This window comes from Mustela nigripes, chromosome 10 (assembly GCF_022355385.1).
Source record: "Mustela nigripes isolate SB6536 chromosome 10, MUSNIG.SB6536, whole genome shotgun sequence".
NCBI classification, from domain to species: Eukaryota; Metazoa; Chordata; class Mammalia; order Carnivora; family Mustelidae; genus Mustela; species Mustela nigripes.
In genome coordinates, this window is record NC_081566.1 from 4072733 (window position 1) to 4100324 (window position 27592).

Consider the following 27592-nt stretch of genomic DNA (forward strand, 5'->3'; position numbering starts at 1 on the left):
TGTTATAATTAAAAGCATAAATATTATTTCAAGTCTCGCATCCAAGTATAATTCGTTTATGTCGTGTCCTGTGAGGTATATTCTAAACGCCATCACCTCCAAGGCCTCGACTGTTGGTCTTGCAGGATCCTTGATTTACGTATTTGCACCAGAAAGTCCCTGAAGTGCCTGGAAACTCCCTGACTCCCCCCCCCCCCCCAGGCGAGGTGAGAAGGAGAAGAGTCTGAATAAAACATTAACCCCCGCTCTGTATTGAACTGCTCTCCCGACGCCTGTACAACTGCAATGGCTTTCTATTTGTTCTTCTCCCCCTCGAAGCAGCTCAGGCCAGTTTCATCCCCGCGCTTTCGAAAGAACAGCTTCGGCTTGCAGAGGGCTAACGAGATGCTAGGCCTTGCGTGAAGCAATTTATAATCATTCTGGCACTCAATCCTCACAGCGGCTGGAGACAGCCGCTACTGCTGGTCCCATTTTACAGATCAGGAGCCTGAGACGGGAAGAGGTGGTTGCCCGCTCAAGAACGGTTAAGTGCGGGCGCTTGGACTCAGATGCAGAGCCGTCTGATGGCAGAGCGAGCGCCCTTGTCCACTGTGCCGTCCTGCCGCTTTCCCCCGCGCTGGTAGCGATCCTCCTATGAAGTCAGAACGTTGCCAAATCTTCGGGATGGTAGGCGAGTTCTAGTGTGTCGTGGGCTGATGTGCAAGAGTTGATTCAAGGCAGAACTTTAATCAGAATGCTGAAACAAGCCCTTATGATTATATTTCGTGCTTGGTTTGACAGTCGCTTCTTCATTCAGATCTGCTTTAAATCTATTCTTGGAGGGCCTTCTTTTAAAATTGTGTTTAATAGATTCTAAGTGATACTCCAGCTCAATGTAGAGCTTCAAGCTAGCTTAGCCCAACTGCTGTTCAGTGCCAGGAAAACTGTCTGGTTTGGAGTTTCGCGTTGCATCATCTATCTGCGTGCAGGCACACGCCCAGCGGCGGAGGATCTGCGCGAATGTCCCTGACTCCTTGGATACCTGCAAGTGTGTTTTAAAAGTGACTAAATCTAAAAAAAAAAAGGGGGGGGGGGGGGGCGGGGGGGGGAGGTGAAATAATCCTTAAGCCAAATTTACTGTCTTTGACTTTCCTTCCCGACTTGATTTTCTGGGCCCTGACTCACCGCCCTCCAGGCCTGAAGTGTCCTTGTTCCTTTTGCTCCTGCCTTTTCACATCAAAACCTCACCTGGTTTTCACATCAAAACCTCACCTGGCGCCCACCTGGGTTTCCTCTCCAGGGTAACTGGTCTGTGCGCCTCTTCTCTGTTCCGCTGCAGCCTCACCAGATGAAGGCCCCACCAACTCAGAAATGAGCTCAAGTGGTCTTCCATCAGATTTCTTTCTCTCTGCTACCACCCCTGCAAATTCTTTTCCAATCACAGACAGATTACTTTTCCTAAAACTCTCTTTTATCGTTTCACTTACTTCCTTAAAAGTCCATGGCTTCCCACTGCCAAGTGGCTGCAGTTCAAACAGTTTTCCTTGGCATTCGAGGCTTTCACATCTGGCCTCAGTTACCTGGCCAAACTTACCTTCCGCAGCTATCACACACAAACCTTCTACCCTACTAGACAATTGCCCAGATATGTCTTGTCTTCTAGATTACTTCCACATTTGAATCACTCTTGGTTTGCACAATGTGGAGAGAATACTTATTACACCACAGTGAAGCTGTGATTTAGCTGAATTTCCTGATCAGTAGAATTATTCACTTAGTGGGATACCTTTAACAAATAATAAAGCTATGTGTTTTCGAGTCTTGTCATCTCTTGGTTACATAGTTCACTACAACCCAGCCTCTCACAGCTGTGCTGCTGTCTGCCTGAATTTGTGACAATTAAATATGCTGGCCTTTGGTCTTTCTTAAAAAGAGCCAGTGGCTCTAGATAAGTATGAGTCTCATTTAACAGAGAAACTGAAATTCCAAGTTGGTTTATTTTTGTAGGCTAAGTTAACCAGCATTCTTGGAATACCACTCCACAGTCATGATGCTCAGACACAAGCATGTCTTTGCTGAGCGCTCAAAGTCGGGTAAGGAGGTAATGGAAGGAGCACTAGACCTTGAGCCCAAAGACTTGGGGTTCACCTTAATGCTATGTGACTTTGGGCAAGTTACTGAACAGTCTGAACTTCAGTTTCTTCCTCTGTAAAACCGGGATCGTAACAGATTGCATACGGACGTGGTGAGAATCCAGTCCGATAACTTGCGAATGTGCGTGGGACACACCGTCTTTCATTGATTCCCACGTTCACTTGTTCTGCCATGAAGATGCCTGTCACACTCTATGGCATCTTGGCATTCTGTCACAGTTTAATTCATGCTGTTTTCTCTTGTTTGGTGGCTCATAAAATGGTGCGGATTAAAATTCCTGGTATCTTCGATTTGATGAGATACAGTGGCTGGGACTTCCTCCCTCCATGCTGTGCAGTGTGTGAATCCTCTCCCTCCTCATCCTGCTACAGACCGCCCCTCCCCGAAGACTCCTACACCTTGTTCCTACTTCCGTCTGTTTTCATGTATCTGTTAACTTTGGAAACTCCTGTGAGTCCTCATTACTGTTAAGTAGTTCCATTGTAAATGTCTAGAAAGTTGAGAGTATATCCCTCCTGTTTTGGGGGCGGTGTTGTAAATCAACTTGCATGATTATCGAAGTTTCTGTATTTAATAAAAATTCACTTATGGGTGCTCATTCCACTTTTGAGTTGACCTTGAAACCCAGGATCTTAATAGTATTCCAGTGATTTTGGTAAAAGCGAGGTAAACAATTGGGAATACCAAGGGTTGGATAACTTGGGCTATTACCTAGGTTTCTTTAAATCCTTGTTTTCTGTTGAAAATAGTGCTGCTTATGTGCACGAACCTGCCCTCATCTCCGGGCCAAGCAGCCTCAGACAGCAATGAGGAAATGCCGGCGGAGCCAGCAGGCCCTGTGCTGGGGACGGCAGGGTTTAGTCCTCTTCCAGCTAATCAAGGTTTCTTTCCGTCCACGACCATGAGGCAGGGCAAGAGCGCTCCTGCGCTGGTGCCCAGGACGGGGAGGGAGGAAGTGAAGAAGATAAGTGTAAACAGACGTGGACACCGCGTCCATCTTGTGTGTCACATACCTTTTCCCCGAGGGGACGCTGAGGACCTGGTCCGCAGGCCCCGAGCCGGTTGATGCCATCCGACCGCTCCCGTGTTCCCGTTCTTACTTTCTGTGGTGACCCGGCAGGTTAAAGATTTCATAAACTCCGAGCTCCTGGCCCAGCTGTACTCCTCCGAGGACCAGAACACGCTGATGGAGGAGTCCGCGGAGCAGGCTCAGCGCCGGGACGAGATGCTTCGCATGTACCAAGCGCTGAAGGAAGCCCTTGGGATCATCGGCGACATCAACACGGCCACCACGTTCACCCCCGCGCCGCCCCCCGTGGATGACTCCTGGATACAGCACTCCCGCAGGTAGGAAAACGCCCCGGCCCCCCGAGGCCTGCCGGGCTCGTCCAGTACCGTTTGCTGAGTGAGCTTCCCTAAGCCGCCCTGAGCCTGAGGAGTGCAGAGGAGAACAGGGGTTTGCGTCCGGGAGCGGAAGGGCAGGTCCGGCGGTCCCTTCGGAAACGAGCCCCACACGTCCTTCCCGTGGCCTGACACGGGCCTCAGAACGGCGAGGCCCGCTCTATACTGAAACGAAGGGTCGAGTTCATGGGAGGCTCTAAAAGAGGAAGTCGTAGAACGTTGTATTGTAAGAGGCACCCACAAAATAAAAGTATATGCTGTGGAGCGTGTTCTGCAGCGGGAATAGCGCAGACAGCACAGCGGGCGGGACGCGCCCGAAACCACCACTGGCTGTCTCCACAGCGTGGAGCGTCGGGGGAGGGGAACTTCCTTCTCGCCATTTACCCTCTATACCTTTTTGAAAGGTTTAAATGAAAAAAAAAATTCATTTCAGTAATCTCTAACCCACGCTGGGGCTCACACCCCCCGCCTGGAGGTGAGGAGCCCAGTCAGGCACGGCCCCCCTTACACTTTCCAACGTTCCTGACACGGACCCCAAGTGCCCCCCAAAAGGGAGGATTTGTGCGGAGCAGCCCGGAAGTCAGGCAACATCCGTCCGCGGACGCGTCGGACCGACACTGCCCTGCTCTGTCCGCAGGTCCCCCCCTCCGAGCCCCACCACCCAGAGGCGGCCGACGCCCGGCGCTCCGCTCGCCCGGCCTGCATCCGGCCGGGGGCCCGCGCCCGCCGTGCCCTCCCCCGGACCCCACTCGGGGGCGCCCCCGGTGCCCTTCAGGCCCGGCCCGCTGCCCCCCTTCCCCGGCAGCGGCGGCGGCGACTGGTTCGGGGGCGCCCCCCCGCAGGTGCCCTCCCGGCCCACGAGGGCCCCGCCCAGCGTCCCCAGGTGAGTGTCCTGCCGGCCGCCGCGTGGGGTCTCTCGGGGTCTCTCTCGAGCGAAACAGACGGAGCTTATCTGGGAAAGAAACCCGCGGAGACACCACCGCGCGCCTTTGCGGTTGTCGCCCGGGCGGCGCGTGTCGTGGGAAACCGCGGGGCCTGGGACACGATTAAAAACCGGGACGTGGTCCAGACCCTCCTGTGTCAACCGGCACAAAGTCAGCGGGGCCAGGGAGTGCGGAGTCTGCGCGGCCGCCCGCGTGACCCCGCGGAGCCGGGGCGGGTCAGCGCAGGCCACACCGCGGGTCGTGGGAGGCCCGGGCTGAGGCGTCGCCTGCGCGGGGGCCAGAGCCCCGCCTCGCCGCGGGGACGGCAGCCGTGCGCCCCGAACCGTCACGCTGCGGCCAGTGTGGACGCCGACGGCGCGCGGTTAGAGAAAGGGCGGACGGTGTGCGGCGTGCTGTGGGCCGTGTGCAGACCCTGCACCGCAGGCGCCACGCCCGCCGCCAGGTCGCCCGGCACGTGCGAGCCGGAAGCGGAAGCGGACTCGGGGCGGAGCGGGGCGGGACGCAGACCGGGGCGCAGACCGCGGCCGAAGCCGTCCGCACCCTCCGACGTCCCCAGTCCGGGACGGACGATGCGCGCGTAGAGATTTGAGAATAGACGGATTTAGGAGGTTTTGTCTCCGCACCGGAAATTCTAAAAGGAAAGGAAACTAGCTGGTACAGAAATTTAAGTTTTTTAGAAAACCCCGCTCGGACGATCCGAGTATCGGGCTTACGAAGGAAAACCTCGCTGCGCGGGGACCACGGAGGACGAGGGACTCCCGCACTCGTGACCCTGCGTCCCCTCGCACTGCCGCCGGAGCCTGCGCTCTGCGCTCGGGGCTGTCGGGGCGCCGCAGGGAAGGGGCGTCTGAGACGGGCCCCGCAGGGCGGCGGCGGAGGGCGAGCAGGGCAGGAGGAGCGGGAGGCCCGGTTCGCCGCAGACGGACCTTGCCCGGCTCGTCCGACTCGGCGCGCGGGGCTCCCGCCTGGGACGGGACCGGACGGTGGCCCGTCGCCGGGGCCGGGCCCGACAGCCTCATGGCCCCGGGGCTGCTAGGGCTGTCGTCACTTTGGTCCTGACCAGACGGGTGTCTGTCCTCTCAGTTCGGAGTTTTTGTCCCTGGAAAGTAAGGTTCCGCTTGCAGATTACCTGAAGCGGACCTAGATGTCTAGGGGTGACGGTCAGAGCAAGGGCTGCTGCTCCGGTGCCCTCGGGGCACGCGAGGCGGCGGCCTGGGTGCTGTCCGGCCGCGGCCGCGTCCTGCTGCCACGACCCGGAAGGACGGGGATCGTGCATTTGACGGGGCAGGCCCAGAGGTGCAGACCGCTCGCCCGAGGCTGCCCAGCCGGACCGTAGCGGAGTGGGCTTCAGTCCCCCGCACCCAGACCCCGGTGCCCCGACCGCAGTCCCCGGCTCCTAAGCCTGGCCCTCCGCCAGCTCTGTCGTGGGGAGCCGGCCTCGCGCTGTAGTGCACTTAGCAGCCCGGGCCTGTGGCCGCCGGAGCCAGTCACACCCCCAGTCGGGACGCCCGACGGTGTCCCGACGTCGCCAGTGCGGGGGCGGGGGGCGCGGGCTGAGCAACCTCCTTCCGCTTGGGAACCGCTGCGCCGCGACGCCGCGGAGAGCTTCCCTTCCAGGAGAGAAAGAAACGTCGGTGTCGAGCCTCGGCGCCGCACGATCAGCTTGTCGCCTCGGGAAGCCTCCGGCTGGCTGGGACCGGGCCTGCCGTCGTGCCAGGAGGGTCTGGAGGCCACGCGGGAGGGCAGGAGAGTGGGCGGCCTGGGGTCCCGCCCACGAGCCTTGAGATCCGCTCCTCCGTCTGTTTCGCTACGAGAAGGAACCCGAGGAACCTGGGGTGCTGCTCCCGGGAATGGACGTGCATGTCTTTGCTCGCTTGGCTGCTTCGCCTCTTGGTTTGGGTTAAGCTGGCTTGTCTGTACCCCCGGAGCCACCGCTGAATGCGAAGCTGGTTGGGTAAGCGGGACGGAGTCGCCCTTGGTATTTCCGAGCTCACGCTCGGAGGCGAGCGGGCAGCCCGGGAACCGGGGGCTCACCCTAGAGAAGCGCAACCGCCAGGCTTAATGCGTCTGTGTTGGACACCGGTTACGTGATTCAGAATTTCGAGAATATTCTCCACTTGGAGCCAGACCTAACTTGCCGTGGCCTTGCAAAGAGTGTCAAATGTAAAACAGAAATGAGACTTCAGAGTACAAGAGGGAAGTTGGTTTTTGTGCTGAGCCTTCAAGTTTCAGTGCCAGTTCAGCGCGATGGGAGGGAAACCCCTCTGGGGGGCTGGGGGGTGTCACCTGAGAGAGACCGAGAGAGACGCTGTCAGGATCCTTATGCCTATTAAAGTTTAGCTTTAGATGAAGAATTCTGACCACATAAAGTCTGTTTTTAATAAAAGCCAGAGCAGGAATCCTACCAAATGCAAGCCAGAAATGGAGTTTAAGATTTCAAAAAAAAAAAAAAAAAAAGAAAGAAAGAAAGAAAGAAAAAAAAAAAAAGAAAAAGCAAGAGAAGGAAAGAAAGAAAAAGAGAAGCAAAGATGGAAAAAGAAAAACGGAGGGAAGGTCTTGTTGAAACTTCACCTTGTCCTGTTTGTTTAAATATTCTCTTTTCCCCCTGTGATTTGCCTCCATTTTCTCTATTAAAAACTAAAAAAAAAGTCAAAATGCCATTATCCATCATCTCCAGGAAAACAACCCATAGCTTTCCGAGAAGGAAGTTTGATTTTTTTTTTCCCCCAGGTCTTTACTTTCTTAAGGGCCCTTTCTCCTCTTTTATCTGAAACCAGAAACTCGTAAGGTGACAGGACAGAACAAGCCCTGTCCCGCCGACTCCCTGTTGGGCTTTAATATTACAAAGGCAATAACTGAACTTTTAGAGGCAAAATATTCTGCTGTTTGGCATGTGCCTGTACATAATTTTCTTCCGGATAATTTGCGACTTCATTAGCAAGTGATGATTTTGACATTTCGGAGCATGTATACCTTCCCTTTAACCCTATTCAAATACAATGAAAACACTTGCAACTGGACGGAAACCAGGAGCATTCTGGGTTTTTTTAAAAAAATGTAATTTTATTATTACATCTTTCCATTCCAATGTAAAGGAAGAGGAAGGAGAGGGGCGGGTGGAGTCACTTTTGGCCCAGCTTTTCTCAGCTGCTCAGGCCGTGCTGGTTTCTGCACATGGAGCCTTCCAGCGAGGGAGCTGGAAATGCTGACCACGACATGCCTGCTCTAATTGGTTCCACCTGAGCTGGGGAGCATCTCTATCCCGAAGAGTCTCCCCAATAGGAATGCTTCTGTCGTTAGCGCGTGGAGTGTACGCGAATCTGCTCGGGGAACATTTTCTGTTGCCAGAGTCTTTGGCTCGCCCCCTCCCCTCTCGCCCCACTCAGCTTCTCCGAAGGGCTAAGGCCGGCGTGAAGCCCCCCGCCGGCTGCGTTCCCGTCTGGCCAGCTGATCTTAAACAGATACCACCACCTCGCTGGGGGCCCCGGTCTCACTTGAAGATCCTAATCTTCATCAAATATTAACTTTAGGGCTGATGTAGCTATTTTCGGTTACAGCTTCTTAAAATTAGCTAATTGGGAATCACAGCCTTTGACATTAACAGAACAAATTAACTGAATCAGCGTGTGTTTTTCCTGGCAACAGCCGATTCTGACATTATTTGACTCATTTGTCTTCTCCCCTTTCCTTGGACTAAGCTATTTTGCAACAGTCAGGAGGGGATAAGGGTGGAAGGGTCTCTATCCAACGAAACGCAGACTTCATTTACCTCATCACTCAGTCCTCTACTGTAAAAAAAAATACATACTGAAAACCTGAAGCACTTTTTTTAACCACCCTTGTCACCAAGTCTGACGGTGTCTTCTAAAAATGGCAAAACTGAATCACAGGCTGGGATTTGGCCTTTACTCCAGCCATGCACATGACAGAAACACAAGATGGAAACCAAGAAATGCTCCACAGAAAGCCTCTCTGGTGACCCCGTGGCGAAGCTTCCATCCCTCACGGCTCGGGCAGCCCGGAGCGTCCTGGAGACTCTCACAGGTTCCCACGGATGCCCGCCCCAGCCGTACATTGCCCCCGACGTGCCGTGGCACCGGGGAATCTCCTCGCAGCCCCGCGCTCCCAGCCGTTTCCTGCGGACCCGACGTGGCGAGAGGCTCAGACATCCCTCTGTGGGAAAGGTGGCTGGTGCACTCGGGGTCTCTTTAAGGAGGTAAAAGCCATTTGGTTCTCTTTACAGTGGGATCTTGTTTGAGATGTTTGCCCCGATACACTGCTGTGCTCTGTCATATTTTGTATGTTGCTCTAGTTGACAGTAACGCAGAATCCCTTTCACTGAGGGATAAGGTCTCCTTGTTTTGTTTTGTTTTTCAGCCAGTCCCCCAAATTTTGAGTAAGGACAAACCCACGATTCTTATAAGTGTGTCTTTGTGTCCCTCACATGAAGGGTCGGTGCCGTGAAGCATGAAGCTGCTGAGTCTTGAAGTCATGGGTTCAGGGTACACGGACAACTAAGCGACTTTTGTGACTAGCCTGTGTGTCTGATTCTCCTGAAATCATGTCCTGGAAACGTCCTGACTTACTCCCTCAAGAGCCCACTAAGCATGTGACTTCCTGTAGCAACTGAGTGTCATTTGGGCACATGATGAATGCATCTTGTGACTTCTGATTTCGGCCATGAGGTTTTTTTTTTTTTTTTTTCCTTGCTGTCCTTCCCCTTTAAAAAACAAATTTGTGATTAGGTATTCTGATTTTTCAGGGAAACAGTTTTTATTTTTAGCAACTGATTTAAAAGTCAAGCAAAGTTTTTTTTTTTTCTTTTTCTTTTTTTTAAGTCTAAATGCCAAGAATGGAAACAACTTTGAGGTGTTCCGATTCTTAGCATTTTAGGCATTTCATGAGGCCGCTGTGTCACAACATTTGTTACTGAAATCCCAGATGTAATTAGTGATGTGTTGCAGGTTCAACATGAGTTGAGAATATGACGCTTCATATAATTTAATGAAAACAGAAATTTGACCATAGACTGTTCACTAGAGAAAATATTCAATTTAATTTAAGCCCCTGGTTAAATATCCCATCAAAATCATTCGAATTCCACAATGATTCTGGTTGTAACATAATATCTCACTGAGGTGAATGGATGGTTAATGACAAGGTTTTTCATTCTTGAGTCTTGGTTTCAGTCTGGTTTAAGTGAAGGTAAAATTAGTCTGGTGGTTTCCTCCTTGGGTCTAGAGAACTCGAGTCTACTTTACACAAACATCTTCATCCTGCCGCAGTTCACAGTGACTGGCGGTCTGTTCCAGGGAGGCCCAGGGACAGAACTGCGAGTGTTCTGGAGGTCACACTTGGGAGGTCACACTTCTGCACATGCGTCAAGGCAGACTTCAGATCGTCTTTCTGTTTTCAGTGTGTCCCTTATCTTCCTTTTCCAAATATCCGAGGCCGAAGGAGGATCAAAGGGAAAGGAACATAAGGAAGATCTAGAGGAGACAGGGTACGAGCATCAGAGCTGCAGACGGGCGGCGGGGCCCCAGGAACCCGAACAACACGCCTCTGTTAGCCCAGGGCTGGCTGGCACTGAGTTAACCAGATCCAACTGCCTCCACGTCCCGTGACAGACGCGAGCAAATAGCTCTGTCACTGTTCTCTCTGGGCTCTAAACTGCAAAGCTTCAGCCATTGCAGGGAAAGGCTCTCTGAGCTTCAGGATACCCAGCCCTGCCCCGGGTCTCACCCGACTGATGCAGGAAGACGGCCAAGGTGGGAGTCTGGCCCGAGAGCCACTGACCAGTGAGAAACACACAGATTCTTCTCCCTGTGGCCAGGCAGCAGCAAACTGTCACCAGTTGGAATCTGCTGAATGTTCCTATATACGAGTTGATGTCAGCTCAAAAGGGAAAAGAAACCCAAAGAAAGGAAAAGCTAAGAGAATGGAAGCCCGCCCAGTGTAAGCAGACAGACACAGGCGAGCTAGTCCTCTCTCGCCACCGCCCCTTTGTCTCCTTCACCGTGAGAGGAGGCGGGTGTTACAGGGAAAGCTTCTCGGGCGGAGAGTTTCGTGCCGCAGGTTTTCCAGCAACTTCGGAGATCCGTAGCTCGGAGGAGCTGGGGCGCTTCCTTCCCTCTCGCTTATCAGCTCCTCTGAAAGATTAGAAGCGAAATTGAGCTTCCTGGGGTTGCTTCGGCAGATAAACAGCCAGGAAATTAGACATGAAATTGCAAATGCTGCATCTTTCACTCAGAACGTGCCCTCCGTGCTTCCCTCCAGCAGCACGAGGAAGGAGAGCAGGGTCGAGCTGGCAGCTCGTCATAACGTGATTGCTGCTTGAACACAGAATTTTTAAACGCCCAACACTGAAATCCATTAGCTCGCTTGAGCCAACATATTGTAACCATTGTCCGGGGGAGCCTCGCAATCTGAACACGTATTCACACCCTTTAGTTGCCAAATGAAGTCCATGTGGCTGACTTAATGCTGTTGCCAAAAGAGTATCACACTTCTGGTCTGGCCGGTATTTTTAAGTGCGGGGGAAGAGGCCTCGGTGCTGGCAGGGCCCTGGTTGGAGAGAATCCGCAGGTGTCCTGACGCCACATCACCTGCATTTGGGTGAGAGTTTAGGTCACTTGGCAGCTCTGCTCAAAACTAGAATTCCGACCTGGGGCAAAGTCTGAAACCACAAGGTACTCAGGAAGCCGCATCGTGGCATCATCCATTCTTTCCTTTTGGCTGCTTTTCAGGCATCAGAGCCACATGATAGGCAAAACCACAAATAGCAAGTGCTCTAATTTCTGGGATTATTTTTTTAATGATTCCCATACACACTAGGACATGTCCATTCCCGGGTTCCAGCCGAACTCATCAGCTCACGTGAACTGTAGAAAGAACACGTTCCCTCCGAGGATCAGGAAAAAATGGTCCATCAAAATGATAGATAGCAAAACTCCTTCTCTCCCCGCCCGTGGCAAGGCTGGGCCTTCTTGACCTCGGTCGCCCCGACACAAGGAGAGTCCCACATCTTCACACGGCTGACATTTCCCCCACTGGGATTAGCCTAAAAGCTGAAAAATAGGATGCCGTGTAAATACTGAAACCCAGTAAACGGGCAAGTTAATATGAAATTTAGACACAAGCTCCATCCCACGCCTGGTTTTCTTGTGGAAGGGCTGAGAAGTTGGTGGAGAGGGAGACACATGAGCCTAGAGACAGACGCACAGACTAGATGCGCCACACGGGAGACCCCAGGCTTCTGTGGCAGTTTCAAGAACCCAGAGGAAGTGAGAGGTATGAGAAGGCCTCGGTGGTTTTGCCAGTGATCTGGGAAATGATTGTATTTTACAATCAAATACACCAGTTGTCTCCACCATGTACATGTTACCTGTTTTTAGTTTCTGATTTCTGCGAGGCAGCAGGATCTACGTTTATCTTGGTCCATCTATATCACATTGACCCAGAATGAGACCTCTTAGGAGGGTAGATGAGAAAGGTGTTTTGCAGCTCAGAAAGTCTAAAATGAAAAGATTTCACCGTGAAGCAGATGTTTATATGTGATATATTCTGTACATGTGGATTTTTTTAAGTTTATATTAGGATTTTTCTTGAGGCCAGTTTTAAGAGTGAATGAAATTTTTCCCTCGAATAATTCTGCCCTCAGCATCACACTCAAGGGGCTTTGCCACAAAGTCTACACCCGGCTCCACCTTGCGACCACCATCCAGGGAGGAAAAGCCATAAAACCTGAGGAAAATGTCTACTTACTTTTAAAACAACTAGAATTTCTTTTTGCTTCTTCGTAGTGTTGGAAAATATTTTAATGACTAAAATAATAAAACTTCATGTGAGGCAAAATCTACCTTAATTATTGCCTCTTGGGGTGGAAAATTAAGGAAACATTAGTGAATGTGTTAACTAGAGAAACCACTGCAGTAATTTCCCTCCACATATCTGGGTCTAGAGTCAAAATAAAATCCATGCAACACATATTATTTGAAAGAAAGCAAACTTGTCAGTTCAGCTCGACAATAGTAGTATTGGCAGACGCAAGACTGAAGTTAATGGACCACAGAAGCCCCGTGACTCATCAGCGGACTGTGACTGAGTTACTTAAATGCCCTATAGTTCAGTTTAGGAATCGGTAATGAGGGATGCTGATGTGACGGCTTGATTTGCTTTAATATTTCAAACACTAAATTATCTCATTACCATCTTAGGACTTGAAAATTAAATAAGTATATTGAAAACTCATTTTAAAGCACAGTAGCTTTGACTGGACGTGTTGTAGTAGTGTCTTTCCCTGTGCTTAAAACGTTGCTGTATGACTGGCTACGTCGTACAGATTTCCTTCTTTTATACTATGCTCGACCCTCCCACCCAGGACCTCTTCCCCAGATGTAGCCATTCGACCTCTGTTGTGCATTCCCAGCTCTCGAGGTGACAGCATAACACAACGGGGCACTCGTGCCAACAGCCTTTGTTATGGTCTTCCAAAGCCCCCTTCCCTGTTGAGCAAGAAGAACATATCCTCGAGGGTCACAACGAGTCTTTGCGACCTATAAATACTCTCATAATCTCCACAGGCTGCTCAGCTTTCAGTGCAAATGTTATGATTTTGATCATTAACATTTGCTTTTCTATTCTTTTTCCTGTGGATTTCATGCTACTTCTTCAATGTGCATTCTGGGATATAAAAATATGTGGCCGGAATAATGAAGGTAGCCCTGACCCTGTCTCCAGTTCAGAGAGCGAGATTCAATCAGAAAAGCAAGGTTTGAGAACGTGTCTCTGCTGCATTCGCCTGGCACTCGTTTTCGACCCTAGTCCTGATTGCCCTTGTCTCCCAGCGGGGCCCTCCGTCCGGTCATCCAGGGGGGTCTTCCCGTAGTTACTTGTGTCGGACACCGGGCTCCTTGCTGTGTCTGGCAGGCCAGCAGGGAAATAATCAGAAGAAAATGTTCTGCTTCTTGGGCCTCATCCACGTACAACATTATCCAAAACAGTCTTCTGTGAGTGAGAACAGGGGGGCTTTAAAACGCCTTGGTCTAGCATTCCGTAGGCGTGTGGAGGAACAAAACTTTCTGATCCCTTCTAAGATCATGGAAATATAAGTGATGCAAATATAAATTTGTCCCTTCAATGATGTTTACGGACAGACGTATGTAGAAATGTGAGCCTTTCACTGGTAAACATTTTGGCTTGACTTCCCCCAAGCAAGCTGTCTTCTCAAGCACAGTCCCCGTGGTCATTACAGCAGTTTTCCTAAGAGCGTAGTTTGTGAACTATTTCTCCAGGATGATGGCAGTTTTTGTAAGACAGATGCCTAAAAGACATATGGTTTTCATAGATTTTTCCGTCTAGACTAGCTTTATTTAGTGACTTTTGGTCTGAATTGGTCTAGTTAAAGTTTCTGTAGAAGCTTGTATAAAAATTTAAAATGTGGGCATACCATTAAGGTGTAAAACAAAAAGTTTGACTTCTCATTGGCAAAAGATTAAAGGGGATTGGTTGAAAGTTTCCTTCAGGTTAAGTAATTCTGACCATCTCGTATGCCCACTCCCACAACACTGTCCAGAATGGAAAGGCTCACCCCCCAAATCCCATAACTGTTGGATTCATCTACTTCTCAGTGTTCCTGAGTGAATTCTTTGTGCTCCAGTTGGGGGTGTGTGTGTGTGTGTGTGTGTGTGCACGTGTGTGTGTTAGAAAGCTGTAATTCCTTCTGCAGACTCTTTACATGGCCCAGGGGACATACGATTCCTTGCCCTTTTAGCACCAATTTTTACGAATGCAGCATTTCCCTCATTTTAGAAGCCCATCAAGCCACCGAGTGAGGGCGATGGAACACTGGGGAGCGTTTGCAGTGCCGTCCACCACGGATAAAAATTCCATTTTTAAATGCAGTGTTTGAGCAAGTGTCGAAGTCTAGTGTAGAAACAGTAGGACCCTTTGAGAGGAAGAGACTTACTTCTAGACTTGCCTAGAAATCGGCCTTTTGCTCCCTCTTTGGTGCTAGCAGGCACCGCAGAGCCAGTCCCAGCTTAGCTGTGTGAGGACGAGGAGGCTCGTGCAGGGGGACATGCTGGCCCTTCGCTGGCCCTTCAGCCCCGGCAGCTCATCCCCGGCTGCGCGCGGAGCCTTTACTGGGACGCGGTCACGTGTTTGGTCACAGCCACAGCCGCTTGCGAGGCACAACCACTGCTCTGTTTGCCTCTGAGTTCAACGGTTGTGATTTTAAAAATTTGAGCTCTAAGGCAGGTTAGAGCTCCTCCTGCTGGATTTTTTTCTTTTTTAATCCCTGGGGTTGTAATTAGTAACTGCTAGCTCTTTGTCTCCACTTCTGCCCCTTGGACAGACAGAAGTGACCAGAAAAGTATCCCATGGGACATTTAAAAATGGGCCTTTGAACTGACCAGGTGTCACGGTCAGGTGATATGAAACGTCGGTGCAACATAAATCTTCTCTGAGTCTTCAAATTCCTCGTGCTCTGTCGCTGTCACTAAAATAAAAGGACTTAGAAAGTGAACTTCTCCATCAATTTTTCTAGTTCCCTGTTTGCCCTGTCTGAGGGGAGGCCCCCGGCCGGATCCTTCTGCCTGCCAGGCCCCTGCTCTCTAACAGAGGGGGGCACAAAGTCTTTTGTCTTTCTAAGCCAGAAATGAATGTGACAGTTCTCCACAGAGATTCAAAGTGTTGCCTTCTTCCTCCCCAGCCTGGCTGCTTCTCTCCTTCTCGCGGACTTGAGATGACAACAGAATGTGCATCTCAGAAGGAGACGTTTGCCTCTCCCAGGCGCTGGCTCTTAGCACCTCCTTCCCGAGCTCTCCTCCTTCCCCCAAATGGCGGCCCGGGCCAACCCCTGCCCCGGTGCCTGGGGTGGGAATGAGGAGAGGGGCAGGCAGCGGAGGACGGAAGACGACGAAGAGGCTTAGAAATAGTTGTGCCCCAGCAACGCCAGTGGGACGAGGTCTCTGCATCATGTAAGTTCTTGGAGATCTCTCTGGGGGGTGCTCAAAAGAGAGAGGGAGAGAGAGCAGGGAGGGAGGGAGGGAGGGGAGAGAGAGGAAGGGAGAGAAATGGGGGGTCACGGGAAGGGACCCTGCCAAAGTCACTCAGGGGCCACGTGCACCTAGAGCTCTTTTCAAGCCACGTCCTTTCTCGCTCTCCGGTTTTCTCCCCTCGTATTTCTCTTCACCCTCTGCTGCTGTGCCGGGCCTTCCGACTTTCCCTCCAGCCCGCGCATCTGTTGGCGGTGATCGGTAGTACGGAGGCTACAGCCTTTTTAAAAATCTCAAAAGCAGTGCTTTTTAGGAATCCTATTTTAACTTAACTCCAAAGCCTGTAAGTTACCCGTGTTATGCATCAGGACTCAGAGCAAAACAGATCACTGTGACACGTGCGATACAGAACCAGACGAGGCTCGTTTCTCAAAGGGACAGGACTTTCTCTAGCTTGCTCTCCTTCACACGTACTAGTCCCCGTTTCTGGACTGCCAGTCCCCTCAACTTGTCGTATATTCTAGAAGTCCTTGTAACCTCCCCAAGTCCTCCTAACCCTTCCCCCAACCCAGGCTAAGACTCCAGGGCCCCCCGAAGCTGAGACACCGTCCCGTACACCATCTTCCGCGCTGTCGGCACGGTTTACTGGTCTCTTTCCCCATCGCCAGTAGAAGCTCCTGGGCAGGGATCAGGTCTCTGTACATCGGACTCTTAATCCCGTGCGTAGCACGTGAACGGGGCTTATTGAGGGAATGAAATAATACAAAATGAGTTGATGTGCAGTGCTTAATCACAATTTATTTTGGAATTAGCCCAATATTTAGTGTATTTGGAGAAACAACCTAAACACAGACACTTTCTCGTTCTGGTCTACTGAGAAGCTTGCGTGGCTGAATGCTACTGTAAAATTCTTTTTTACAAATCACCAACTGAGCAGAGTTAAGCCCTCCTTCAGGCTGCCTTGTAGCTGCAGCCACAGAAATGGGCACATCTGTCCCATCCCTCGGGGTGAAATCCAAGTCCGGTATTTAAGATTACGTAAAGAAAATGTGGCGAGGGGGATTATGTTACCATTCCGCTCAGGGACTAATTCGTACAGGATATTAGATGTTTGTTTCAGCGAACAACAGTTGGGGACCATTTTCCCCTTCTGTTCTGACTTCAGAGTCTATCAACTGGTTCATACTTTCCCGGTGACATACGTTATAAAATCACGGGTTCATTTTCACAGGGGAAAGAAACGCTGGCTCTAGTATCTAGAGCCAGCACGAATCGTACTAGAGAATGGACGAGAGTCACTTAAAGGACTCCAAGTTCTGTGTTCTTTCCAGCATCTACTGTAAACTGTTCTTGGACAGTATTGGCTCCTTTTGTTACTAAAGCTGAAAAGGCCAAAAATATGCTGGAGGGCAGCCTATAGTAGTTTTAATAATAAATTACGAACTATTATCTTCCATGTGGACAATGTCCTGACCGCTGTAGCGTTTTTTAAAACTTGGCCTCATAGCTTGTAGATAAGTAAAATCGGTCTCGTTAATAAAGGCTCAGAAGCAGCAGCTGGGCACAAGCTCGACTGTGTTCAGAAGGCTGGGTCCGCACGGCTGCCAGCGCGGGCACCTGCGACGGACAGGCCCGGTGTCCGTCAGCGGCCCTTCCCTTTCACTCGGAGGTGTGCCCCTGACCTGTGCTTGGGCGTCTGCCTTCTTGCACACCGAGCCACGGGCGGGGTGTGGGGGGAGGGGGGGCACAGTGCCCCCTGCAGGTGCCATGACAGATTACAAGCAGGAGGAGGAATAATCTGGGTTCACAGGAAGTTTATGTCACTCGGATGATAAACTACACCTACATGCCTTAGTAATTCAAGAGGATGGGGAGAAACAAGGTATTACAGTTCCCGAGAGGGACGTACGCTGGGCAGCCCCCCAGCCCAGCTCAGCAATGCCGCCGGCGACCCTCTTGCCCGGGGCTGCTTTAAAAACAAGACCAGCACAGCCCACGGCGCAGATGCTCTGCGTGATTTGAGAAAACTCAGAAGCAGTTTTTGTTTTAGTTCTATTTTCTGTTTTTCTAAGAAATTCGCCAGCTGTAACCTTACTTCCTGTGCTTTGGTACACAAAACCCTTCTTTAAGAGAAAAATTTTATTTTTACCGGTTTCATCAATAAGATAAACAAGTTGGGCCAGTTGCTATCAGACCCTTGTGGCCTCTAGAAACATGGCATGCAGGACTCTCCCATCATCCTACATGTAATTACATGCAACATGTAATTATGCATAAATTGAATTTTTGAGACAGATGTATTTTAAAGCCTGGATTATATTTAATAAGTAGAACTTGCAGTTCAAGAGAAGCCTATTGAATATCCTTTTTTGTGCAAAACTACCCTGGTAGGCAGATATCATTCCTCTAGAATCATTCTATCTTTTTGGAGGATTTTCTTTTTTCTTTTTTGTGGGTGTGGGAGGGAGGGGTTTACCTAGCTGATTAGATTGGACTTCAGTCATACCCTCTCCAGAGATGAGAATTTGGAATCGTGTGTATAGATGCTTCCTTTCTACACTTAACTGCCATTTTCAGAAGCAAGTACAAGCTTCCCTAAGCAAGTAGTTATTTTTCTGGTGATGATTAACAAGAATATTACAGTATCTTGGTCTTTACGAAATAAACCTAAAACTGATCTGACTCATGCTTAAGTCTAATTCCCAAACGTATCAAAGTACTTCTACAACCGTTTCTTCCTTCTTCTTGAGACTTTTTTTCCAGTACTTCCTCTTCCTGCTCGTACTGTATCTGGCAAGTGAATGGAGCTGCTAATAAAGCAAGATGAGAATCACTTATTATGCCTTAGAACAATGGTTTTCAAAGCTTGGTCCCAGGACCCGCAGCATCAGCAGTGTCTGGGAACTTGCTAGAAGTGTCTCACCCTATTAGAAACTCCGTGTGGTGCCCGGCAATCTGAGTTTTAACAAGCCCGGCAGGGAATTCTGTTGCACAATCCAATTTGAGAACCGCTGCCTCGAGCACGCTACTGTAACTGTCCAACAGAAAGAGTCCTGGACCGGGAGTCAGGAAATTTCGGTGTCAACAGGGAAAAGTAGGGAGACTGCGGACTGCGCTACACAGACCCAGTGTGGCTCACACGTTTACCAGGCTCATAAGTCCCGCCTCCCACCCTGACAAGGAATAAGGGCAGAGAGAGGCGGAAAGAGCAAGCAAGCCCTTTCAACAGGGCCGTGCTGCCTGGCAGCCAGGGACTAGAGCGATGGTCGTTCCCACCACCTCCCGCCCGGCTGGTGCACCCCACAAGCCACTGGCCCTACAGAATTCTCTTGTGTGTTCTCTCTCTATATATATATATATATACACACATATATATTCTCAACCCCTAAGATTGGCCTCACACCATGAATACTCAGAACCAGCTCACCCAAAGCGTTCTAGAACAGATGAAATTTTAGTTCTTCCGTTCTTCGAAGAGAATTGAAAGACGGAGGCAAGTAAGGTGCTCCCCGCTCTTATCAGGAAAGTCCATTTCTCGCCTTCAACGCCACCCACCCCGGGTGAGCTTTGGATTCTCGCAAAAATTGTCATTGTCCAGAACACGATGAGAGCCCCGTCCTGCAGCGACGCGTGCACCGGCTCCCCCTTCGCTTTGGAAGCAGAAACGCGGCTCTGCAACTGTCGCTGCGCACTGCCCCGCACACTGCCCCGCGCCACACTGGGTTTCAGGAAACACTGAGTGATGCGAGACGCTCCGTTTCACCGGAACAGGTTCCTTCGTGCAGCCCATCCCTAAACGAAGCAACTGAGGAAAATTTGGTACCAAACAAATAACTTTGCTTTGCCCAAAACAAACTGTCTTATGATGTGAATGTCTTTGGAAACTCTTCGAATGGTCAGGAACTAGACCAATGAAATGAACGCCAACAGGAAACTAAATGTGCTCCTTGTGTCGAGGCTGGCAAACAGCACCGCTTGTTAAGAAAATGACACCGAACAACTTAATGCTCTTCCTGAAGTGCTTTCTAGTAGCATTTTATTGTCTTAAAAATGAAGTGATACTCATTTTTTCCAAAAGGGGTGGTATCTTTCAGGATTTTTAATGACTGAGTACATGTATGGGTTACTTTAACCTGAAACTGGGCATATTTTAAAGATGTCGTAATAGTTAGAACGTAATGTCAAGATCAGTGAGTACCACAAGCGCTTAGCAGTTGCTTCTGCTTCTAGGAGTAACTTTATTCAGTTGTCCGTGTTCGGTTGTTCCGTGGCCGAACGATAAGCACCCCCGGCAAGAACAGGACAATGAGTAAGACACAGCCCATTCCTCATCAGTGGAGATAACCCTATAACCCTAACTAGGGTTCAGCGTGATGCCTGTAACAGACATGCTGAGATGCTTCCGAAGCAGCCGCGTCAAGATGAGGGAAGGGAAGACTTCACTAGTGTGAGTCTTAAAGGAGGGAGAGCACTTCTCACGGATGAACGAAACAGCACAGAGCACCTGACTGCACGTAGGAGACAGGTTCAGTGGGCGTGACCTCCGGCTTCTAGAAACTTCACAGCAAAGGAGAAGATGATGCAGGTGCAAGACTCAGGACATAAGCTAAATAAATGTGGCCACGTTCAATGAAGATGAGCCGGAGCTAGCGGAAGGACAGGGCTGCTGCACGGTCACAAGTAAAATGAACTCGGGAGGATCCTTCCCGGTAGGAAACAGCCAAAACAGTTCAGGTAGTCACAGCAGCCAGCAGACTTGCTCCAAAAAGAGGACTTCTTTGTCTTTTCAAATTTAATGACCGGTATTGATAGCTTAGTTTGGTTACTCTGCCGCTGAAGTATGTCAGTCACTTAAAGTCACTTAGACTTTCTTAAAGTGCCCATCTAGTACCGAGCGTAGCAGAAGGGGTTAAATTGGAATTTAACCCCCACCCCCAGGAAACCTTTCCTCTAAAGCCTCTTGGATATCTTTCAGGTGCGGGGCCAAAAGGAACTCTAATATCTATGAGTTTGTACCTAAGTGGCCCATACTTGTACCATTAATCAACAAGACCTCTTTCTCATTGATTTTTCCTTGACTGTCTAGTTTTTGTGGCGTTGGGATTTTTTTTAACATTTTGTAATTGTTTTCTTTAATTTTTCTATCTTCATTTCTCCATACCTGAGAAGGGACATTTGATTTAATCATGTTAGTGTTTACGGTACAGAAAAAAATTCCCCAACATGATTGTACTTCCAAAAGGGATTGTTCTGAGACAGTCACTGGGAGAGTTTTTTCAAAAAGGAAGGTTGTTATGATTTGTACAACTTGTTGAATTTGGTTGGTTATAAAAATTACTCCCCAAGGAACTACCTATGAAAGCAGATCCACACACACACACACACACACACACACACACACACACACACAAGTTCCTAACACACTGGGAAGTTAACGGAGGGGTTCAGGACAAAAAGAGCATTGTCGGTGATGTCACGTCTAGTTCACACCAGAGTTTGTGGATTCGGCCCCCTCGGCTCTCGGAAACGTGACCAACCAGAAAGCAAGCAATACTCCTCCGGGGCCTTGTTTCCCTTCCCGCGGAGAACTCCCAAACCCGGATCCTCCGGCTTCCAGGGCCCTGCAAATTAGAAGTAAAATACAGAACACACTGGCGGAAGCTACTGCTGAAGGCAATGAGAAGTGATAACACTGTAACAGTAAGAAGAAAAGAGGAAGGATATTATATGAAGGGAACTAAAAACTCAACGAGCATCATTCTCTGAGGCCTACCATCCCTCGCACGTGCCTGGAGCGGCCGGCGCGTGACCCGGCTCCCCCGTACCCATCTCTGTTGGCTGAGAAAGGCAGGGCCCACCTTCAGATGGGCTTTCAAATGATTTGGGGGTTTTGTTTGTTTTAGTATTGGGAGGGGCAGCTTCTATTTTGAGAAAGATTTGCATTTGACAAAATCCTTCATTTTTGTCTCCAAATGCTAGCTGACAGGTGACGGTGTCAGAACCAGGGCCGAGGGCAACCGCCGCTGCTGGCCTGTCCCCGCATGGGCATGTGTGTGCTGGCGCTCCGGGTCTCTGGGGCGACCTTCTGCTGGATATTCGACTTGTTTCTTTACCTTTCTCTTTCTCTCTTTCTAGCCGGAGACCACCCCCATCACCAACTCGTCCCACTATAATCCGTCCACTAGAATCCTCCCTGTTAGACTAAACGAAGTGTCTGGCCTGGCAATTAATTACTAATGAATTATGTGAAGGCAACACACTTGATCAGTAAATCATGAGTAGTCGCATGCGCGGACATCAGTAGGCAAGTAGCCCGTTTAACTAACGCATTCATCACTCCTCGTCGCCGCTCACGGTGTCTCAGACCTTCGGAGTTTGACTCTGGAAAACTGCTGACCCTTCGAGGCTTTAGATGTTGTACTGACCAAGGGTAGGTCTGTCTAACAGCCCTATATTTTGAAAGACCGTTTGCCTACCCTGGCATATATTTGAAATTTGCTTTGGACAAGTTCCTAGGTTACCCACCAGGTAGCCCATTAAGTGTAATTCTTGAGAGCTTTGAGACGGTGGGCTTAGACCTAAGCCATACGTGTATTTACTTTCCCACATTCTGTTTTGGCTGATAGAAATTATGTTGTCTATCATGAATGTTCCCTCCTACTCTAATGACCTATTTAGATCCGCTTTCCTTTCTCTTTATTTCATAGGACTGCTAGGAAGTGATTTTTTTTTTAAATTAGGATTCCTTAAGAATAGACTTTTCCAGAAGCACAGGTAGTTTGCAGAGGAAAAGTTAACGCATTGCTTGCTCTAGAGAGCTTCTCCTCATCCTGATGTGTTTTGCTTCATGCTCGAAGCATATTCAACAGCGAATCAAAGCTTAATTTTCTGGTAGTCGGTCAGAAGATTTGGCTAGTTAGGTTCAGAGTTCAAGGAAGAAGCAAAATGTCACATCTCTAAAGTGTCTGGAAATACCTAATTTCTTTATTCACACATATATTCACCTCCCCGTAGGTTACGGTGAAGGCTGACATGGGAAATATTTAACATCCCACACCGATGGAGATGTAGACGTGGCTATCTCCACTGTGACACGAACTGTAGTGGACTTATTTATGTGGCTGGAGCAAGTTTTTCTCTTTCCCAGCTATTTGTAATTCCCTCGTGTAAGAATTCATCCTACCTTTAAAGCCGGTTTAACGAACTTTCCATCCATTCTAGGCTTGCTTAATGCATCTTGAGCCTTGCTCTGGGATGGCCGTTTTTAAAGGGGGCCCTGGAATGAAACTAAAAGTCGTTTCGTGAGGGATGCCGTGCTTCCGGTGCAGGAGCTCACGCTCTACAGCTGTACCTCAGAGTCTCTGCACAGGTCGTTCCAAAAGATGGAACTAAGACGCTGAGATCTAAAGCAACCTCACAAATGCTAACACTGCAAAAATTTACAAAATCGGGTTAGCCTGGGGGTTAATAGTTCAGTCCCGAGGCTGAGCTGTAGACGAAGTAGGACCAGGTGATCAGCATGTAGGAAACAGCCAGAAGCCGAGTGGAGTGCTGTCTGCTGACTGTTCGCAGACAGCAAGTCCTCACTGAACGGCGGCGTCCCAGGACACTATTTCATATTCCACAGAAGTAAATCAGGTTTCACCAACTGAAATGTCTCCCTTTGAAAGCAGAAAACGTGATTTGTATGTTCACTCAGCTTTAATTTCCTGTGTACTTTATGCCCAAAGCAGACACCCATAAAGCATGAAGGAAAAACCTTCAGCCATTATTAAAAAGAGAACTTGCCAAGCGGAATGGCATTGTTTCGAAGTTATTCTAAGGGGCTACAGCTACCCCACTTGTAATAGGCAGCCATCAGAGACTACGAGTTTACAAAAAGAACTTTTCCACTTTTAATTTACAAGTGATTCTGTAAAGACCACCACCCCAAGTCACCAGCCTGAATCTTCTCTTATCTTTTTTCTCCCCCTCATTTGAAAAAATTCTTAACTCTTTGTGAATGGAACAGATGTGCTAAATATGTAATGTGTTTTTAAAAACGGTGCTGCAGCGAAACGGAAGCGTGTTACGTAAATGTCCACAGTAAAACAAGATGACCTGCGAGATCTTTTCATAAAGCTCCCTCTTTCGGAATCCCTTTGCTTCTTCCTTTGAATTCTCTAAAACAGGCAGCTAGAGGATTATAGACTTCAGGGTTTGGCTCTGTGCTAAACGTGGTTTTGCATTTTGCTGTATTTCAAAAATTTCCTTCTGTCAAAGGAAAATATTGTGGATAACCACTGGTGTGTTCTTAGATCAGCACAAACCATGTCAAAGAAAATTGGAGATGTTTTTCCAACTTTCTTTCCACTGATCTTCTGTAGTCGTAAACCATAGCATTTGTCGTCTCTGGCTTTTGCTCTTGGATTATAAGCCTGCAGTTCCACTGCCCCGCTTGTCTCTGTTTGTAGGCACATTTTTGTTCTCTTACCTCTTCTCAGTTATGTCTAACAGAACCCAGCCTCCCCTGGAATTCCAGAAGCATGTTGGAGAATACTTTGTTTGCCGCAGTACTAGGATTAGTTTTAACACCATTTCGCAAAGGGTTTGCATCCTGCTAAAAGGAGATGTCCAGGTGAACGAAGTCAGAAGCTCTAAGATGTGTGTGAAGTGCGTTGTTCACGCCAGGCCCTAAGGTGGGAATGTAGCTTCAGGAGCTAAGAGTTTCCCGTACCAACTCTCATCTTTTGAGTAGCTTCCTCCTAACCGACCGCTCTGATGCTGTCTACACGACCGATGTTTAGCTAAATAAAACATACGGTATCTTTAGGATTTGGAAAAATTCACTGTGTATCCTGTTTGATAGGTATGTCACTTCTTGTCACTTGCATGCTTATTGACTAGTTGGAATAACTGTTTACTCAACTGTGGACAGATTCTTGAAATAGTATCAATTTAGAGCAGATATATTGCATTTCCAGAAGTCATCTACCAAGATTACTCTTCTGAATGTTGCTTTTAGCTGACTTTTGTAACACAGAAAAGCAGTAGGGCCTGTTTATTAGCCAATTGCCTACTTGTTCAGCAACAAACTCGTTCTGTTCCAAAACATGATGATGAAACCAGTTCCTGTGATAGAACTGTAAGCCTTCTAAACTTAGAATTTAAATGTAGTCATATAGATTAATTTTATGATTTTTTAGTATAGACTGTAGCCATAATTCTCAAATATGAAATGGGACCTAATACCAGTATGTGATAAATGTTGACGTTTCCTGTGTACAAACATATTTGCAACGCATGTGTCTGTGTATACAGTATATACATGGGAAATGCATTTCTGTAAGTACATGTGTTTTTGGTGCCCCTTTGGATAGGTAGGTTTAAAAACCCTTGTTAAAATGCCACAAGCATGTGTGATTGTGCGTGCATTGTGTATATATGCTACGTGTGGGTGTAAATATTTATGTATACATGTGCTTTGTGTGGGGGGGTATGAATATATTTTTTAAACTGTGTTAATTCAAGAGCTCACTCTGGAGAGTCTGCTATAATACGTAACAGAGGTTCATAGAACCATGATAACATATGTGAGGTCTCCAAAATTTCTTCCAGGATAGGCACAATGCCCAGAATTACCATGACAACATCCACAACATCCACAGACATTTGAACCTAGGTCCACAGCACTGCTTATCTAAGGAGAAATGCCCTTTGCCAAACATAGCAGAAGATCAGGAAACCCATTTCTAAGAACTCTGATTGGAATTATAAATGATTCCTGGACTGCTGAGCTGAATCTTAAAAAGCTTAAATTGGTCTACACAGTCATTTTTTTCCTCCACAGTAAATGTCAAAATATAAAGTGGAGGGATACTGAAATGTAATAAAAAGAGTGGGCTCTTCTGAGTAAATTTGCTAAACATGCAGAGAAGTTGTTACTTAATACCTCAGTGGTAGGTCATTCATCCCTCGTTTCAGGTAAACATTTCTCACTTGGCAAACAAGATAAGGACTTGAAATTGACAGTTATGTCCTTAACATTGAGAATACGACCTAAATAGGAGGTCTCTGTACTGTGGAATCCAGTCAAAGGAGAGAAGATGTAAGACTCAGGTTGAGTTTTATATCTGCTTCACCAAGAGGACTGCTAGCTGTGAGCTCAGAGTTTAACATGAAGAATGCTAGACAACTGTAGAAAAATACGTGATTAGTTCACTAGATCACTCACTTCTTTCTTAGAAGTTTCGATGTGTCTCCTAGATAATCTTAAGTCCTCCCATCCACTTGGTATGCTTAAAATCATGTGGTGCTCTGTATTGTGAAACCTTCAGAGTATTTTGAAGCATGTGTAGCATATGCATTGCTAGTTGTGTATTTTATGTGTAAGAATGTGTGTATGTGTGAGAGCGAGAGAGGAAACTCAAGGAAGAGTCTCCTGTTTGTCTTAAGATCTGTTCATACTGGTATACCGGTGAGACTTCTCACCTCTCTGGTCTGGGGTTTCACACATGGCTCAGCTCAAGGCATTCATTTCTTCTTAATTTTTTACCCTCTGAATTCCTTAAACTTTGCTCATTGTGTAATGTTTTCAAAAAATATGACAAAAAATTTACTCTGTTGACCTCTTGGACTGTCTGCTGCCAGTTTGATTTAAAAAAAAAAAAAAAAAAGATTCCTCTCAACTAGAAATTTCACCGTGACTTGTGTTTAATTTCCCGTGCACAGCCTCCATGTTGCTTTGCTCATCTATGTTTCTTTTTTCTCACTTTTCTGAATCAAATTCCCCTTTTGCTTTTTTATGAAGAAGCCATGTGTAGAAGCAAAGTCTTACCTTCTCTGTTGATTCTTTAATAAATTTGAGCCAGAATATTCTCCACTGTCTTCTTGGCACTTTCAGGATTTCTTAATGCTGATATATGGATGGACTCTGTGAATGGAATTTTTGAAGAAAGTTCCTTAAGCCTGTACCATTCTTGAAGGTCACATGTACCTATTGTGAAAATGTGAAGCTGTATTTCTGAACCTGAAATAAATGGTAACATTTGAAGGACTCCCCCACTTTTTCGTTCTTGTATAATATATTTGGGTCATACCTGCGCATATCAGTAAGATCTGAGACTTCTGAATTCTTATAAAATTGGCCCAGAATTACCAAAATGGGGAATAATAGCATTTGGCATTACTGTCATTAATTTGAGGGAGAACAAGATTTTTTTTTTTTAAGATTTTATTTATTCATTCGACAGAGATCACAGGCAGAGAGAGAGGAAGAAACAGGCTCCCTGCTGAGGAGAGAGCCTGATGTGGGGCTCGATCCCAGGACCCTGGAATCACGACCCGAGCCGAAGGCAGAGGCGTTAACCCACTGAGCCACCCAGGCGCCCGAGGATAAGATTTTTAAAGGGAACAAATTGGACAAATCAAAGACAGGAGAGAGGAGAGATTTCATTTCTGATTCAAACTCCGTGTTGGACTAGGTTTCAAAAGGGCACAAGCCTTAGCCAGTTGGAGGGTACAGTGTGACAACTGACAAGAGGCCCCGTCTTGTTTTGCCACCGAAGAGGAAGTGTTCATGAAAAACCCTGGGAAGCAGAGGGAGTAAGGACACTCTGCCCCCATGTCAGGTCCACAGAAGGCATTTCTTAAAGCAGTCGAGCTCTTGACTCAACTGTTGGCCTTCATACACTCATTGGGCATCAAAGGGAGAAGTTACCCCTTTAGTTTCCCCAATAGTAAGAAAATGGAAGAGTAGAGTGCTACACAGTAGCTATACACATCCTTGTCCTCAGTTTCCAGAACACAGAGAAAGACTCTATTACAGAGTTTTGATGACAGGTCCCTTACCAATGTACGTAGTCCCAGATTGAGCCGTCCATCCACAAGCAGGAGCCAAGAAGCGAATGGGAAGAGAAGGCTGGTTTACTTTGCCTGTGTTCAGGATACATTCACTGGGAAGAGATGAATTGCAAAGGCTGTTGTATTAACTCCTGTTTTCCTGTTGTAATTTCTTCTTCATATCACAACATCTTCCATGACTGAAGCCATTAATGCATCCAAAGGAAGCTTTTTACCAAAAGAGGAGGAGAATCCTGCTGTACACTTGTGTTGTGTTGGGGGGGGGGGGGGGGGGGG

General features: G+C 48.2%; 1 protein-coding gene and 1 long non-coding RNA gene across 3 annotated transcripts in view; one reads left to right on the plus strand and one right to left on the minus strand.

The window, feature by feature from the left end:
• Window positions 1-27592, plus strand: part of DNM3 (dynamin 3) — a 540277-nt gene that overhangs the window by 508905 nt on the left and 3780 nt on the right. The window contains exons 18-20 of one of the 2 annotated variants that reach the window (XM_059412461.1): window positions 3254-3480; window positions 4172-4417; window positions 21611-26510. In XM_059412461.1, coding sequence (XP_059268444.1) covers window positions 3254-3480; window positions 4172-4417; window positions 21611-21680 — 543 coding nt within the window. In that variant the 3' untranslated portion in view covers window positions 21681-26510. Of the gene's footprint in view, window positions 1-3253; window positions 3481-4171; window positions 4418-21610; window positions 26511-27592 lie in introns of those variants that run through there. The other variant, XM_059412462.1, reaches the window with a different exon arrangement.
• LOC132026044 (uncharacterized) lies at window positions 9515-12419 on the minus strand. Its single transcript, XR_009406745.1, has 2 exons — window positions 10221-12419; window positions 9515-9967 (listed from the first exon to the last, which is right to left on the minus strand). It is a non-coding gene; the product is annotated as an uncharacterized LOC132026044 (long non-coding RNA).